The 17,463-nt window shown below is 48.9% G+C and overlaps 1 protein-coding gene across 3 annotated transcripts in view; it reads left to right on the top strand.

Moving 5' to 3' along the window:
* LOC140405364 (biogenesis of lysosome-related organelles complex 1 subunit 1-like) overlaps nt 1–17,463 on the top strand; it is a 127,513-nt gene that overhangs the window by 49,902 nt on the left and 60,148 nt on the right. Inside the window, exon 3 of one of the 3 annotated variants that reach the window (XM_072493682.1) lies at nt 16,584–16,768. The exons of the other annotated variants lie outside the window; for them this stretch is intronic. Within the exon in view, the coding sequence (XP_072349783.1) occupies nt 16,671–16,768 (98 nt within the window). The 5' untranslated portion in view covers nt 16,584–16,670. The remainder of the gene's footprint in view (nt 1–16,583; nt 16,769–17,463) is intronic. 3 annotated transcript variants of the gene reach the window in all.

The raw sequence follows: 17,463 nt of genomic DNA, 5'->3' as shown, positions 1-17,463 counted from the left end.
TTTAGTATCGTCTGCAAATTTACTCACCCACCCTTCTGCGCCTTCCTCTAGGTCATTGATAAAAATGACAAACAGCAACGGCCCCAGAACAGATCCTTGTGGTACTCCACTTGTGACAGAACTCCATTCTGAACATTTCCCATCAACCACCACCCTCTGTCTTCTTTCAGCTAGCCAATTTCTGATCCACATCTCTAAATCACCCTCAATCCCCAGCCTCCGTATTTTCTGCAATAGCCTACCGTGGGGAACCTTATCAAACGCTTTGCTGAAATCCATATACACCACACCAACTGCTCTACCCTCGTCTACCTGTTCAGTCACCTTCTCAAAGAACTTGATAAGGTTTGTGAGGCATGACCTATCCTTCACAAAGCCATGCTGACTAGACATCACCATCCGAGGAAAAAGGCTCTCACTGTCCACCCTATCCAATCCTCTGATCATCTTGTATGCCTCAATTAAGTCACCTCTTGACCTTCTTCTCTCTAACGAAAACAGCCTCAAGTCCCTCAGCCTTTCCTCATAAGATCTTCCCTCCATACCAGGCAACATTCTGGTAAATCTCCTCTGCACCCTTTCCAATGCTTCCACATCCTTCCTATAATGCGGCGACCAGAATTGCACGCAATACTCCAAATGCGGCCGCACCAGAGTGTTGTATAGCTGCAACATGACCTCATGGCTCCTAAACTCAATCCCTCTACCAATAAAAGCTAACACACCGTACACCTTCTTAACAACCCTCTCAACCTGGGTGGCAACTTTCAGGGATCTATGTACATGGACACTGAGATCTCTCTGCTCATCCACACTGCCAAGAATTTTACCATTAGCCCAGTACTCCGTCTTCCTGTTATTCCTTCCAAAATGAATCACCTCACACTTTTCTGCATTAAACTCCATTTGCCACCTCTCAGCCCAGCGCTGCAGCTTATCTATGTCCCTCTGTAACTTGTAACATCCTTCCGCACTGTCCACAACTCCACCGACTTTAGTGTCATCTGCAAATTTACTCACCCATCCTTCTACGCCCTCCTCCAGGTCATTTATAAAAATGACAAACATTTGTGCTACACCACTAGTAACTGGACTCCAGTCTGAACATTTCCCATCAACCACCACCCTTTGTCTTCTTCCAGCTAGCCAATTTCTGATCCAAACTGCTAAATTACCCTGAATCCCATGCCTCCGTATTTTCTGCAGTAGCCTACCATGGGGAACCTTATCAAACGCTTGACTGAAATCCATATACACCACATCAACTGCTTTACCCTCATCCACCTGTTTGGTCACCTTCTCAAAGAACTCATTAAGGTTTGTGAGGCACGACCTACCCTTCACAAAGCCGTGTTGACTATCTCTAATCAAATTATTCCTTTCCAGATGATTATACATCCTATCTCTTCTAAACCTTTCCAAGATTTTTCCCACAACAGAAGTAAGGCTCACTGGTCTATAGTTACCGGGGTTATCTCTACTCCCCTTCTTGAACAAGGGGACAACATTTGCTATCCTCCAGTCTTCTGGCACTATTCCTGTTGACAAAGATGACTTAAAGATCAAAGCCAAAGGCTCAGCAATCTCCTCCCTAGCTTCCCAGAGAATCCTAGGATAAATCCCATCCGGCCCAGGTGACTTATCTATTTTCACACTTTCCAGAATTGCTAACACCTCCTCCTTATGAACCTCAAGCCCTTCTAGTCTAGTAGCCTGAATCTCAGTATTCTCCTCGACAACATTGTCTTTTTCCTGTGTGAATACTGACAAAAAATATTCATTTAGCACCTCTCCTATCTGTTCGGACTCCAAGCACAACTTCCCACGACTGTCCTTGACTGGCCCTACTCTTACCCTAGTCATTCTTTTATTCCTGACATATCTATAGAAAGCTTTAGGGTTATCCTTGATCCTACCTGCCAAAGACTTCTCTTGTCCCCTCCTGGCTCTTCTTAGCTCTCTCTTTAGGTCCTTCCTAGCTAACTTGTAACTCTCGAGCGCCCTAACTAACCTTCATGTCTCATCTTTACATAAGTCTCCTTCTTCCACTTGACAAGTGTTTCGACTGCTTTAGTAAACCACGGTTCCCTCGCTCGACCACTTCCTCCCTGCCTGACAGGTACATGCTTTGGTAAAGAGAAATGTAGGCCCCCTACAGATAGAAACAGGGGAATGCATAGTAAGCGACAAAGAAATAGCTGAGCAATTAAATACATACTTTGGTTCTGTCTTCACAAATGAAGACACAAATCAGATCCCAGAAATGTTGGAGAATGAAAGGTTTAGTGAGAGGGAAGAACTGAGAGAGATCAACATTAGTAGAGAAATGGTGCTGGGAAAACTGATGGGATTGAAGGTTGATAAATCCCCAGGGCCTGAGAATCTGCATCCCAGAGTGCTTAAGGAGGCGGCTCTGGAAATAGTGGATGTATTGGTGGTCATCTTCCGGGATTCTATAGACTCTGGAACTGTCCCTGCAGATTGGAGGGTAGCTCACGTCACTCCGATATTCAATAAAGGAGGTAGAGAGAAAGCAGGGAATTATAGACCAGTAAGCCTAACATCGGTAGTGGGGAAAATACTTGAATCCATTATCAAGGACTTTATAGCGGAACATTTAGAAAGCAGTGGCAGGATCAGTCAGAGTCAGCATGGATTTATGAAGGGAAAATCATGCTTGACAAATCTGTTGGAATTCTTTGAAGATGTAAACAGTACAGCTGACAAGGAGCCAGTTGATGTGGTATATTTGGACTTTCAGAAGGCGTTTGACAAAGTCCCGCAGAAGAGATTATTGTGCAAAATTAAAGCGCATGGGATTGAGGGAAATGTATTGAGGTGGATAGAAAACTGGTTGACAGAGAGGAAACAAAGAGTAGGGATTAATGGGTCCTTTTCAAATTGGCAGGCAGTAACCAGTGGGGTACCACAGGGATCGGTGCTGGGACCCCAGCTATTCACAATATATTCAACGATTTGGATGAGGGAACAAAATGTAACATCTCAAAGTCTGCAGATGATACCAAATTAGGTGGGAGGGTGAATTGTGACGAGGATGCAGGGATCCTACAGCAAGATCTGGACAGGTTGGGCGAGTGGGCAAAGCAATGGCAGATGCAGAATAATTTGGATAAGTGTGAGGTTATTAATTTTGGAAGCAAAAACAGGAAGGCAGATTGCTACCTGAATGGTTGTAAATTGGGAGAGGGGAGTGCAGTGGGACCTGGGTGTCCTTGTGCACCATTCGCTGAAGGTAAGCATGCAGGTGCAGCAGGCGGTAAAGAAGGCTAATGGTATGTTGGCCTTCATTGTGAGAGGTTTCGAGTATAGAAGCAGAGATGTGTTGCTGCAATTATACAGGGCCTTGGTGAGGCCACACTTGGAGTATTGTGTGCAGTTTTGGTCTCCTTCTCTGAGGAAGGATGTTCTTGCTCTCGAGGGAGTGCAGCAAAGGTTTACCAGATTGATTCCAGGGATGGCGGGACTGTCATATGAGGAGAGATTGACTAGGTTGGGATTGTTCTCGCTGGAGTTCAGAAGAATGAGGGGGGATCTCATAGAGACTTATAAAATTCTAACAGGACTAGACAGGGTAGATGCAGGGAAGATGTTCCCAATGGTGGGCGTGTCCAGAACCAGGGGTCACAGCCTGAGGATTCAGGGTAAACCATTTCGGACAGAGATAAGGAGACATTTCTTCACACAAAGAGTGTGGTAATGGAATTCATTACCACAGGAAGTAGTTGATGCTAAAACTTTGAATATATTCAAGAGGTGGCTGGATATCGCACTTGGGGAGAATGGGGTCAAAGGCTATGGGGAGAAAGCAGAATAGGGTAGAAAATGTTGTTTTGTTTTAATTTTTTAAATGTTTCCTTGCAGGCCCCACACAAGAAAACCTCGGTCCCTGGCCTTCCCACCCTTGCTGAGTGCTTTGCCACTTAACCTGAATGCTGGGGACCATTTCCGAACATGTGCGGCCACATCCTCTTATGGTGTTCACCCAACCCATGCCATCTGGCCTGATGTCATTAATGCCAGGTTCAAGTGGGAGTCGGGCCTAGTATCTTGAAATGAGCCCTGGGAGTTAAAATGACAAAGGCCTCACCCATGGACCAGGGCAAGCTTATCATCGCCTCACATACAACATTTACAAAAGCAGGGAGGTCATGTTGGAGTTGTATCGAACGTTGGTGAGGTCACAGCTGGAGCACTGTGTGCAATTCTGGTCGCCACTTCATAGGAAGGATGTGATTGGACTGGAGGGGGGGCAGAGGAGATTCACCAGGATGTTGCCTGGGATGGAACATTTCAGTTATGAAGAGAGGTTGGATAGGCTTGGGTTGTTTCGCTGGAGCAGAGACGACTGAGGGGCGACCTGATCGAGGTGGACAGGATTATGAGGGGCATGGACAGGGTGGAGAGGGAGCAGCTGTTCCCCTCAGTTGAAGGGTCAGTTACGAGGGGGAACAAGTTCAAAGTGAGGGGCAGGAGCTTTAGGGGGATGTGAGGAAAACCTTTTTTGCCCAGAGAGTGGTGACGGTCTGGAACGCACTGCCTGGGAGGATAGCAGAGATGGAATGCCTCACATCCTTTAAAAAGTACTTGGATGAGCACTTGGCACGTCATAACATTCAAGGCTATGGGGAGGCAGTGGTGTAGTGGTTTTGTCACTGGTTCTAGTAAACCAAATCCCACCACTGCAGATGGTGAAATTTGAATTCAGTAAAAACCTGGAATTGCAAGTCTGATGATGACCATGTTGATTGTCGTAAAAACCCATCTGGTTCACTAATGCCCATTAGGGAAGGAGATCTGCCATCCTGACCTGGTCTGGCCTCCATGTGACTCCAGACCCACAGCAATGTGGTTGACTCTTAAATGCTCCCTCAAGGGGCAATTAGGGATGGGCAGTAAATGCTGGCACAGCCTGCGGTGCCCACCTCCCATGAACCAATAAAAATGAATAAAATAAGTGCTGGTAAATGGGATTAGGTCGGCAGGTCCGATGTTTTGCATGTGTCGGTGCAGACTCGGGCACTGTATTTTCTGTATTTTTTGTGAGATGAGCACCGGATTGGGCTCTGTGTTGATGACTCGCACGGCTGAGTAACCCACTCTGCCCGGGATCGCGCAGAAAGGAAGATCGTACAGGTGGAGAACCGCTGCTGAGATTGCAGGGAAAAATGGATTTGTGGGATTGAGTCAACTGCCGAGATTGCTTTTGCACTTTGACTTCAGAGTTTTAAAGCTGGATTTCCGTCGCAATTATCGCGTCGTTGAGGTACTGCGCAAGATGTGTGAAGTCATCTCTTCATCTCGTTTCTAACGCTAAACTGGTGATTTCTGAGCTAGCGGGAGCATTTTATCCACATTTGGTGTACCACACCCTGCGGCCCACAGTAAAGTCAAACGTTTAACAGCAGGGCTCATAATAGTTATCAATTTTTTTTTCTTTACTCTTTCTATAAAATGTCCCATTTATTCTCTCGTGTATATTGCAAGATTATCTTGGTGGGAAGTATTTGGCACCCAACTGTCTTTTACAGAAAATCATTTTTTCCATGTGTTCCCTCACAGAAATCATGTGCATGCTTTTAGAAAACAGCGAGGCCCATTCGGTGCTACAAACAGCCGCTTGCCTTTTTAAATTCCCACGTCTGGCTTGGTTTTCCCCTGTGCTCATGAGTGCTGTTTGTTTTTGATATTCCAGTTCAGAACCTTTTTTTAAAAAAAATTACTGGTCCCACCCTTGGACTGATCCAGATCAACCCTCGTCATTTTTTCCAGCTTCCCACTAATAAAATCTTACAGTTGTGCTTTACTACAGTGAGGTTTACAATGTCTTGAGCTGCCTACAGTGGCCGGCAGCTGTGAGAGGCCGAGACTCTGAGATTTGGCAAGAGAGAAATTCTCCAGCAACGTGCCAACAGTTTTTAACCCTTTCCTTTTAACAACAAACACCCAGCATATTTTCAAAGAAAACCTTTTTTTCCCCCAAAAATCAGCTGAAATGTTAAAATGCAAACTATAGATGATCCACTCATTCACAGCTTTGATTAATTCGGTGCTCTCCTGGCCAGTCTCCCATCCTCAATCTTCCACCATTACCGCTCTTCCACGTTCCCGCGCCTCCAATTTAGAATGGTCACCGTTCTTGGCCTTGCTCCCCTCTTATTTCTGTACCCTCCTCCACCCTTGCATTTCTTGGGCAGCACGGTGGTTAGCATTGCTGCCTCACAGCGCCAGGGACCCGGGTTTAATTCTGACCTTGGGTGAATGTCTGTGTGGAGTTTGCACGTTCTCCCCGTGTCTGCGTGGGTCTCACCCCCCCACAACCCAAAGATGTGCAGGGTAGATGGATTGGCCACACTAAATTGCCCCTTAGTGTCAAGGGATGTACAAGTTACGTGGATTGGCCATGATCAATTGCCCCTTAGCGTCCAAAGATGTGCAGGTTAGGTGGATTGGCCATGATCAATTGCCCCTTAGCATCCAAAGATATGCAGGTTAGTTGGATTGGCCATGATAAATTGCCCCTTCGTGTCCAAAGATGTGCAGGTTAGGTGGATTGACCATGTTAAATTGTCCCTTAGTGTCCAAAGATGTACAGGTTAGGTGGATTGGCCATGATAAATTGTCCCTTAGTGTCCAAAGATGTACAGGTTAGGTTGATTGGCCGCGTTAAATTGTCCCTTAGTGTCCAAAGATGTGCAGGTTAGGTGGATTGGCCATGCTAAATTGTCCCTTAGTGTCCAAAGATGTGCAGGTTAGGTGGATTGACCATGCTAAATTGTCCCTTAGTATCCAAAGATGTGCAGGTTCGGTGGATTGGCCATGCTAAATTGTCCCTTAGTGTCCAAAGTTGTGCAGGTTTGGTGGATTGGCCATGCTAAATTGTCCCTTAGTATCCAAAGATGTGCGGGTTCGGTGGATTGGCCATGCTAAATTGCCCTTTAGTGTCCACGGGTTAGATGGGGGTTACGGGGATAGGGCAGGGGAGTGGGCCTAAGTACGGTGCTCTTTCAGAGGGCTGGTGTGGATTCAATGGGCCAAATGGCCTCCTGCACTGTTGGGATTCTGTGGTTCTTCCTCCTATCTCTGTTCCGTTGGCTCGGGCCATAGGTGTTACTTTCTCCTCCCCTTGCCCCACTATTGGCAGCTGCCTGTTTCCCATGTTCTGGAATCTTCTTCCTGAACCCCTCTGCCACACCTTCTCCTTGGGGAATTGTATTTCAGACATAGAAAATATATATTTCCAAGAGGAATAAAATCAAAAATAACAGGTCCTTGAATATGGAGTGTACTATGAAGCATTTTTTTTAATAAAGCAGGAGCAATTCCATTATTTTAATGTGCTACTATACTGGTAAAACTCCTTTGTGTCGTCCAAAATCTCCCAGATCAAAAGATTCCCACATTGCTCCCCTGTCTGGCTGAGTGAGCTCATCTCCAACATTGCAGCAATTGGGGCCCCTCAGATGGCTTTCGATGTCCCTGGGCTAAGAAGTGGCGAATCAGGAATTTTAGCCAATTTGTTGTACTGGGACGTCTGCCAGAAAGTACACATGGATGGAAATTAAGCAAGGGTGTGATCAACCTTTACTTTGCTGCCCCCACTGTGCGATTTATTTCAACCTCTGGGCTTGCATATTTGAAAGTGACCCCCGGGGCTGAGGTACTTGTGGGTTGTCACTCTCTTCGAAACAATTGGCCGGGATTCTCTGTTGTGGGCCCGGCCCGCTCCCACTGCTAGTGAGGACGGAGAATTTGGTGCTCTGCCAAATCCAGACGGGAGAATCCCGCTGCTGTGCACGGACGGAGAATCCTGCCAATTGTGCGAATCTGTATTTCCAGGAAAGCAGGCAAGAAAATCGAATGGCAAGTTAGGCCTGCAGCATACTCAAGTGGTCAGTATAATCTTGCTTGTGCTTCTATTACCATGGTCAGCCCCGTATTTGTGCCCATTACTAAAGAGCAGCGAAATTAGAACTAATTTCGATCAGGAATCACCGTGGGCGAGATTCTCCGACCCCCCGCCGGGTCGGAGAATCGCCGGGGGCTGGCGTGAATCCCGCCCCGCCGGTTGCCGAATTCTCCGGCACCGGATGGGCCGAAGTCCTGCTGCTAGAATGCCTGTCCCGCGACAAGGCGGCGCGGGCGGGCTCCGGGGTCCTGGGCGATCTGGCCCCGGGGGGTGCCCCCACAGTGGCCTGGCCTGCGATCGGGGCCCACCGATCCGCGGGCGGGCCTGTGCCGTGGGGGCACTCTTTTCCTTCCGCCTTCGCCACGGTCTCAATCATGGCGGAGGCGGAAGAGACTCCCTCCACAGCGCATGCGCGGGGATGCCGTGAGCGGCCGCCAACGCTCCTGCGCATGCGCCGCCCGGCAATGTCATTTCCGCGCCAGCTGGCGGGGCACCAAAGGCCTTTTCCGCCAGCTGGCGGGGCGGAAATTCGTCCGGCGCGGGCCTAGCCCCTTAAGGTTGGGGCTCGGCCCCCAAAGATGCGGAGCATTCCGCACCTTTGGGGCGGCGCGATGCCCGGCTGATTTGCGCCGTTTTTGGCGCCAGTCGGCGGACATCGCGCCGATACCGGAGAATTTCGCCCCATGTGTCCAATATTAAAGATCCATCTATAAGTATAAGGGGGATAGAAACTGTTTCCTCGGGTGGATGTAGCTGTTACAAGGGGGCATAACTATAAGGTTCAGGGTGGGAGATATAGGAGGGATGTCCGAGGTAGGTTCTTTACTCAGAGAGTGGTTAGGGTGTGGAATGGACTGCCTGCTGTGATAGTGGAGTCGGACACTTTAGGAACTTTCAAGCGGTTATTGGATCGGCACATGGAGCACACCTGAATGACAGGGAGTGGGATAGCTTGATCTTGGTTTCGGACAAAGCTCGGCACAACATCGAGGGCCGAAGGGCCTGTTCTGTGCTGTACTGTTCTATGTTCTATATGTTCTAAGTACTGAGGTATGTCCCTAGCCCTGACCTCTTTTGCTCCACCTGCCTTTTTCAACAGCATAAAACCCACCTCTCTTCATTTCCAAATAGTCGTATTGGATGCAGATTTTCTCCCAAGACCTTGCTGGTGGGTGTAATGGCGGGTCTGAGGGGTGGGAGATTATGGTGGGAGGCCCAGAAATCGGTTTTAGCCTGTGTGAATTTCCCGCTAGATTTTCCGCTGGTGCCTGCCATGGTGAGTCGGAAAGCTCGTTGAACGCCAGCGTGGGCAGATGAAGGCCCGACCAGAATCTTCCACCCACACCTGATTCTCCAGGAAACCAGCGGGAAAGTATGCCGCCGCAAAACACGTTTGGAACAGACGGATGCAGACGCCGGGTCTCACCCGTACAATGTCTGGGGCTGCCTGCAGAGTGTAGGATGGAAGCCACCTGCAACTCTGGGCCCCGGAACACCACAGCATTAAATAGGGGCGGAGCATCTGCAGGCAGACCTTCCAGTATCCGTGCCCTGGGGGAAGGTCCATCCAGTAACCTCCGAGTATTCCATCATCCTTTTCCATCTTCATTATCATCCATCTTCTTTCTTCACGAGTGGCTCAGTCAATGATGGGTGCCTTTTCAATATGACGCTTTGATACGATAATTAATCACGTGTTATCTCACCGGTCTCTGCAGCAGGAAGCACTCCACGTTCCTGCCCCCACCATGGAACTTCGTCCCAGAATGGGAGAATTCCACCCATTAACCCTGTTTCTCTCTCCACAGATGCTTCCAGACCTGAGTTTTTCTGGCATTTTCTGTTTTTATTTCAGTACTGGAATAGGCCCTGTTTGCCCTTGTTGCCATGAGCAACCAAGCCAGTGCTTTCAGAGCTTATTTCAATTTTATTTCCAAGTCCCACCAGCATTCGGATTTCATGGGTTGGATTCTCCGATTTGAAGACTAAGTGCTGACGCTCGCGTGTGAACAGTGGCGTTTTACACCAGAACAAAACGGTGCAAAAGCTGTACCGATCCTCCGTCTGGTGGGGGGCTAGGAGGACGGCAGCGTAGAGCAACCGGCTTTACCTGCAGCTCCGGCCGGAGAATTGCGGGGTCCATGGCCATGCATGCGCACGCCGGCGGCTGCGCCTGTAGCATGGCCTGCCACATAATGTCCCCCAGTAATCCCACTTGCCACCCCCGGACCACCCTCCACTAGTGCCCCCAGCCCCCGGCAAAGCCCCCCCTGCCTGCGGAATGGCTCCCTTCCGACTGTGGCGGTGCTGGACTCAGTCCGCAGCCGCCACGCCAGGTTCATGAAAAAAAAGGATAAGTTCCACGCCGTCGGGAACTCGGCCCATCGGGGGAGGGTGTCCCGACGAGTATGCCGTTTTCGAGGGGGGCGGAGCATTGTAAAAACAATGCGGCCCCCAATTTCAGCACAAACTGGGATTTTCCTGACGAACGCGATTTCGGCATCGGCAACTGGAGACTCCTGCTCCATATCTCTGTTTTTATGCAGAGTGGAAAATCTTTGTTTACCTCCTGATTCATAGGGCAAAATGTTGCTCTCCCCGCAAGGCGGGTTCTGAGGGGGGTTGGGCGGGGGGAGCTTAAAATTGCATGGATGGGATTCCCACCCGGCCCGACCCAGGCAGAATTTCACGGTTGAGAAATAAACTTTTCACCATCTCGGGCGAGAAGGAAGGGGCGTCTCAATCTGAACAGATTACCAGTTAAATAGCAATGGGCTTCCTTCCGAGAATCGGGGGTAACGCGTTATGTGCAGACTTTCAAGATGACGAGTGCATCTACCCATAGTTAATAAAAGCACTTCAGAGGTGTGCCTTTTGCACTGAATTTTATTGGATTATATTGCCGCAAAGTTGTGTGCCATCAGGGAGGAAGTGGTCGAGCAAGGGAACCGTGGTTTACTAAGGCAGTCGAAACACTTGTCAAAAGGAAGAAGGAGGCTTATGTAAAGATGAGACATGAAGGTTCAGTAAGGGCGCTCGAGAGTTACAAGTTAGCTAGGAAGGACCTAAAGAGAGAGCTAAGAAGAGCCAGGAGGGGACATGAGAAGTCTTTGGCAGGTAGGATCAAGGATAACCCTAAAGCTTTCTATAGATATGTCAGGAATAAAAGAATGACTAGGGTAAGAGTTGGGCCAGTCAAGGACAGTAGTAGGAAGTTGTGCTTGGAGTCCGAGGAGATAGGAGAGGTGCTAAATGAATATTTTTCGTCAGTATTCACACAGGAAAAAGACAATGTTGTCGAGGAGAATACTGAGATTCAGGCTACTAGACTAGAAGGGCTTGAGGTTCATAAGGAGGAGGTGTTAACAATTCTGGAAAGGGTGAAAATAGATAAGTCCCCTGGGCCGGATGGGATTTATCCTAGGATTCTTTGGGAAGCTAGGGAGGAGATTGCTGAGCCTTTGGCTTTGATCTTTAAGTCATCTTTGTCAACAGGAATAGTGCCAGAAGACTGGAGGATAGCAAATGTTGTCCCCTTGTTCAAGAAGGGGAGTAGAGACAACCCCGGTAACTATAGACCAGTGAGCCTTACTTCTGTTGTGGGCAAAATCTTGGAAAGGTTTATAAGAGATAGGGTGTATAATCATCTGGAAAGGAATAATTTGATTAGACATAGTCAACACAGTTTCGTGAAGGGTAGGTCGTGCCTCACAAACCTTATTGAGTTCTTTGAGAAGGTGACCAAGTTACAGAGGGACATAGATAAGCTGCAGCGCTGGGCTGAGAGGTGGTAAATGGAGTTTAATGCAGAAAAGTGGATTCATTTTGGAAGGAATAACAGGAAGACGGAGTACTGGGTTAATGGTAAGATTCTTGGCAGTGTGGATGAGCAAAGAGATCTCGGTGTCCATGTACATAGATCCCTGAAAGTTGCCACCCAGGTTGAGAGGGTTGTTAAGAAGGTGTACGGTGTGTTAGCTTTTATTGGTAGAGGGATTGAGTTTCGGAGCCATGAGGTCATGTTGCAGCTGTACAAAACTCTGGTGCGGCCGCATTTGGAGTATTGCGTGCAATTCTGGTCACCGCATTATAGGAAGGATGTGGAAGCATTGGAAAGGGTGCAGAGGAGATTTACCAGAATGTTGCCGGGTATGGAGGGAAGATCTTATGAGGAAAGGCTGAGGGACTTGAGGCTGTTTTCGTTAGAGAGAAGAAGGTTAAGAGGTGACTTAATTGAGGCATACAAGATGATCAGAGGATTGGATAGGGTAGACAGTGAGAGCCTTTTTCCTCGGATGGTGATGTCTAGCACGAGGGGACATAGCTTTAAATTGAGGGGAGATAGATATAGGACAGATGTCAGAGGTAGGTTCTTTACTCAAAGAGTAGTAAGGGCGTGGAATGCCCTGCCTACAACAGTAGTGGACTCGCCAACACTAAGGGTATTCAAATGGTCATTGGATAGACATATGGACGATAAGGGAATAGTGTAGATGGGCTTTAGAGTGGTTTCACAGGTCGGCGTAACATCGAGGGCCGAAGGGCCTGTACTGCGCTGTAATGTTCTATGTTCTGTTTCACATGATGTTTCAGAATGCATCAATAATGGTGTCATGGATCCTGGAATAATATATATATATTTTAAAATTCCCTCTCAATGCGAGACAAGACTTAATAACAAACTTTCCCCCTGTGATTTATGATGCCATCCAAGCCCTTACTTCAATTACTGTTGTCCATCTCACTAATGGTTATCTATTAACCTCTGTGTGCATCCATATATGCGCATACTTCCATGTCTTTTTCAGCAATATGCTCTCTTCCCATCGTTTGTACCCAAGAAGCTCAAATGGGAGAGAGTTATGTGGGAACTTCAGCTGCTAGACACTGTGTCATGCTCTCAGGGATTTAGTGGACTGTGTAAACAGCTTAATCTTCACTCTTGTATGTTTCCAACATTTTCTGTGTTTGTACAAGACCTGCCACATCTGAAGGAAGAAAGATAAGCTACTATTTCCCATGAAGATGTTCAGGCCTGAGGAAGGGTCTTTACGTGAAACGTCAGCCTGTCTTTCTCTTTGTAGCTGTGTGTGTTTCCACCATTTCTTGATTTTATTTCTTAACCCCAGCAATTATGGTTTTTGTTGCTTCTCTTAACTGTAACAGTTTGTGTTATCCTACCAACCCCTCGGGTACATTGCAATCCTTGTAAAGGCCTGCCGGGTGGCTGTGTTATTCTCTCTGATATGGATACAAAGAATTGCATTGAGTCTACAGCAGAGGGAAAGACCTTTCAGTCCAACACGTCTTATATTGATATTTATGTTTGACACATGCATGCGCCCACCCCTTGTACCTCACCCTTTTGGCATAGCATTCATATTCCCTTCTACCTCGTATGTTGATCGATCCATACAGTACATATAAACAGTGTATCATAATGCTGTAATACTGATCAACACAGAGTGCCAGATAATGTGGCAGCAAAACCAAATTTGTGACTTGACCCATGTGACTAAGACTGGACTTTCCTGCAGATTTTGTGTAACGTGCTGCATCCCTCTGTCCAACAAGAAATCCAACACTGTATCGGAGGGGAAAACGTTTAGCTGAGCCAATGGGGGCAATTTTCCAGCCCCGTTAACAATCTGGCGCAAATCCTGCTGAGGCCGGAAACTCGGATAAGGCCATAACGGGATTTGCGACAGGAAAATATCAGAATGGGGGGCGAGATTCTCCGACCCCCCGCCGGGTCGGAGAATTGCCGGGGGCTGGCGTGAATCCCGCCCCCGCCGGTTGCTGAATTCTCCGGCACCGGATATTCGGCGGGGGCGGGAATCGCGCCGCACCGGTTGCACCCCCCCCGCGATTCTCCGGCCAGGATGGGCTGAAGTCCCACCGCTAAAATGCCTGTCCCGCCAGCGTAGATTAAACCACCTACCTTACTGGCGGGACAAGGCGGCGCGGGTGGCCTGGGGGGCCACGGGGCGATCTGGCCCCGGGGGGTGCCCCCACGGTGGCCTGGCCCGCGATCGGGGCCCACCGATCCGCGGGCGGGCCTGTGCCGTGGGGGCACTCTTTCCCTTCAGCCTTCGCCACGGTCTCCACCATGGCGGAGGCGGAAGAGACTCCCTCCATGCCTTCAGCGGCCGCTAACGCTCCCGCGCATGCGCCGCCCGGAGATGTCATTTCCGCGCCAGCTGGCGGGGCACCAAAGGCCTTTTCCGCCAGCTGGCGGGGCGGAAATTTGTCCGGCACGGGCCTAGCCCCTTAAGGTTGGGGCCCGGCCCCCAAAGATACCGGAGAATTTCAACCCAGATCTCTTCTCAACCACCCCCCCCCCCCCCCCCCCCCCCAAAACTAACTACTAATTTGCACAACATCGGTTCCATGGTGGAAAGAAGCTAATCATAGAATCCCAACAATGCAGAAGGAGGCCATTCGGTCCATTGGGTCTGCACTGACCCACCGAAAGAGCACTCAACCTAGGCCCAATTCCCTGTTCGACCCCTGTCACCCCACCTAACCGTTGAACGCTGAGGGAGAATTTTAACTTGGCCAATCCACGTAACCTGCACACTTGGACTGAGGGAGGAAACCCGGAGGAAATCCATGCAGTCACGGGGAAAAGGGGCAAACTCCACAAAATCACCCAAGGCCAGAGTCGAACCCAGGTCCGTGGCACTGTGAGGCAGAAGTGCTAACCACTGTGCCACCAATTAATAAACAACTAGGGCGGGATTCTCCAACCCCTCGCTGGGTCGGAGAATCCCCGGGGGGGCGGCGCAAATCCTGCCCCGCCGCCTCTACGCCGGCTGCTGTATTCTCCGCCGCCGTTTTACGGGCGAGGGCGGGGTTCACGCCATGCCGGTCGGGGGCCATTGGCAGCGGCTCCCCCGGCAATTCTCCGGGCCCCAATGGGCCAAGCCGCCATCCGTTTTTGGCCAGTCCCGCCGACGTGAATCACTCAGCTCACGTACCGGTGGGACTCATAGATTATCATACCTGGCAGGTAAGTCGGCAGGGGCGGTCCTCGGGGGGCGCAGGGGGATCCGACCCTGAGGGAGGCCCCCACGGTGGCCCACCGATCTGTGGGCGGGCCTGTGCTGTGGGGGCACTCCTTCCGCGCTGGCCCCTGTAGGGCTCCGCCATGGCCGGCGCGGAGAAGAGAATCCCCCGCGCATGCGCCAAAATACGCCGGCTGGTCTGCGCATGCATGGAACCACGCCGGCGGTTCCACGCACGCGCGAGATCACGCTGGCCCTTGGCGCATGTGCAAGCTCTGCTGGAGCGGCGCCAACCTCTCTGGCGTCCACCTAGCCCCCGAGACAGGTGAGAATTCCTCACCTTAGGGGCCCGTTGACGCCGGAGTCGTTGCCGCCGGTTTTCCCGCTGGCATGGGGACTTTGTCCCCGGAAGGGAGAATCCCAGCCTTAATGTTTATTCATGAGCAGTGAGTTTCCAAGGCATTAGGTGGAAGATTAACTGGCACCACAGTGCAGTGAGGGAGCGCTATAATGGCAGAAAAATCATGTTTTGAACTGGGTATTAAGCTGTTCAGCTTCCCTGTGGAAGACAATTGGAAGTGTTCGCTTAACATTGGAGCTGATGTTACTTCGGTAAACCGCCCAAACCAGGAAACTCATGGGCCTTTTTTCAAATTTTAAAATAAAAAACATCTCCTTTCACCTACATTCTCAATGCTCAATGAAGTAAATTGGTGTCTTGAGCCATGGAAGCCAGAATGTGCAAGTTATAATGCCCTGGCACTATGTTTAGTCAGCTAATCTCAGAGGGGACACTATAAGTGCAGGCTATCTCCCGGCCTCTCAAATACAGCTTTACTAGTGGTTATTGCTGGAAAGTGTGCAGCAGGGCGGGTGAATGTTGGGTAAGAGCAGGACTGGGCTTTGGCGGTTGCCTTTTGACAGTTTATTTCTCTCGCTCCGACTCAATCTGTGAAGAATAGATGTTTGTGTACTGGAGAACTGTCAACATTGTAAAATTATAACCCCGCAACAGTGGTTGATGTGGGCTTTTCAGAAGTGGCATTCACCCCTCTCTCCATCACTTTAACACTTTTCTACCTGTAACCTGCAATGTTTCATCTGCCCAACAAACTCCTTGAATTTACGTAGCGCCCTATATGCAACCAAGCGATGAGAACTGGTGAAGTTCCTCTGCCCAGCAAGAGCCGTCACCTTCATGAAAAGAGGGTAGAACATTGGAGATGGGGAGTTTCAGTATGTAAATGTTAATGTATTGCAGTACAGTACATAACTAGCTGACAGACAAATCTCTTTTATCTTGTGCTTTAGTTTGGAAGTATACAGCTGAACAAACTTTGTTAATCCCAAGTCCATAATCTTAAAATAAATGGGAAAAGGTCACTGTTCGTTCTGAGGTGAAGATGGTAAGCATGTTTCACAAGGGGCTCCTGTGACTCTTGTGGGTTATGTTCCAGTTTTGGACTGTTCATCCATAAAAGCAAGTCAAGCAAGTCTCCTTGACACTAAGTAGCATGCCAAGCAAAATAATAAATTGATAAAGCCGAAAATATCTTGCATGTTTTGCTTTACTGTCCCTGAGTCTGAAGCATTTGAAATGGGGCAGACGTTTTAGATTTCACTTGTTACTTGCTTTTTTTCTCTCGCAGGAAGTGCAAGTAATGTACTGGAAATCGGAAGGGCATTCTCTGACAGGCTGAATCCACCCTGTTGGTTTATATTGGCATTTGTCTGAGATGGGTAATAGGAGTGGAATGTGGACTGCAAATAACAAGACTGCAAGGAGCACAGCACGCAATGCTTTAAACGAAGAAGTGTTTCTCCCAGGGACTGGGTGTGTGCCATTCAGGCCTTTTTTTTATATGGTGTAGTCATCCGACTGAATCATATATTTCCACCCCTCCTTTCTGCAATAGATGCATTCCATTTGAACATACATCAAAATTGCCAGTTGTTCAAATCAATTTTCAAGGTGCAATATTGAATGATTTCATGGATCATAGAATTTACAGTGCAGATGGGGGCCATTCGGCCCATCAATTCTGCAGCGCCCCTTGGAAAGAGCACCCTATTTAAGCGCACACCTCCACCCTATCCCCATAACCCAGTAACCCCACCTAACATTTTTGGACACTTAAGGGCAATTTATCATGGCCAATCCACTTAACCTGCACATCTTTGGACTGTGGGAGGAAACCGGAGCACCCGGAGGAAACCCATGCAGACACGGGGAGAACGTGCAGACTCCGCACAGACAGTGACCCAGCTGGGAATCAAACCTGGGACCCTGGAGTTGTGAAGCAGCAGTGCTAACCACTGTGCTACCATTTCACCCGGCCTGCTGAATAGTGGAGAGGGGAGATTATCTTCAGAAGGCATTAAACTGACAACATTAAGCATTGGAAGAGAGAAGGACATTTTCATGTATCTGACAAGTCAGATTTTTTTCTTACATAGGAGGAAATTCGAAAATTCCCAATTTGTTTCAACATTGATATCACCCATGAGAACTTAATTTATTTTCAGTCT

This window comes from Scyliorhinus torazame, chromosome X (genome assembly GCF_047496885.1).
Source record: "Scyliorhinus torazame isolate Kashiwa2021f chromosome X, sScyTor2.1, whole genome shotgun sequence".
NCBI lineage: Eukaryota > Metazoa > Chordata > Chondrichthyes > Carcharhiniformes > Scyliorhinidae > Scyliorhinus > Scyliorhinus torazame.
Note: the sequence above shows the minus strand (reverse complement) of the source record. Positions and strands in the feature narration are given on the sequence as shown.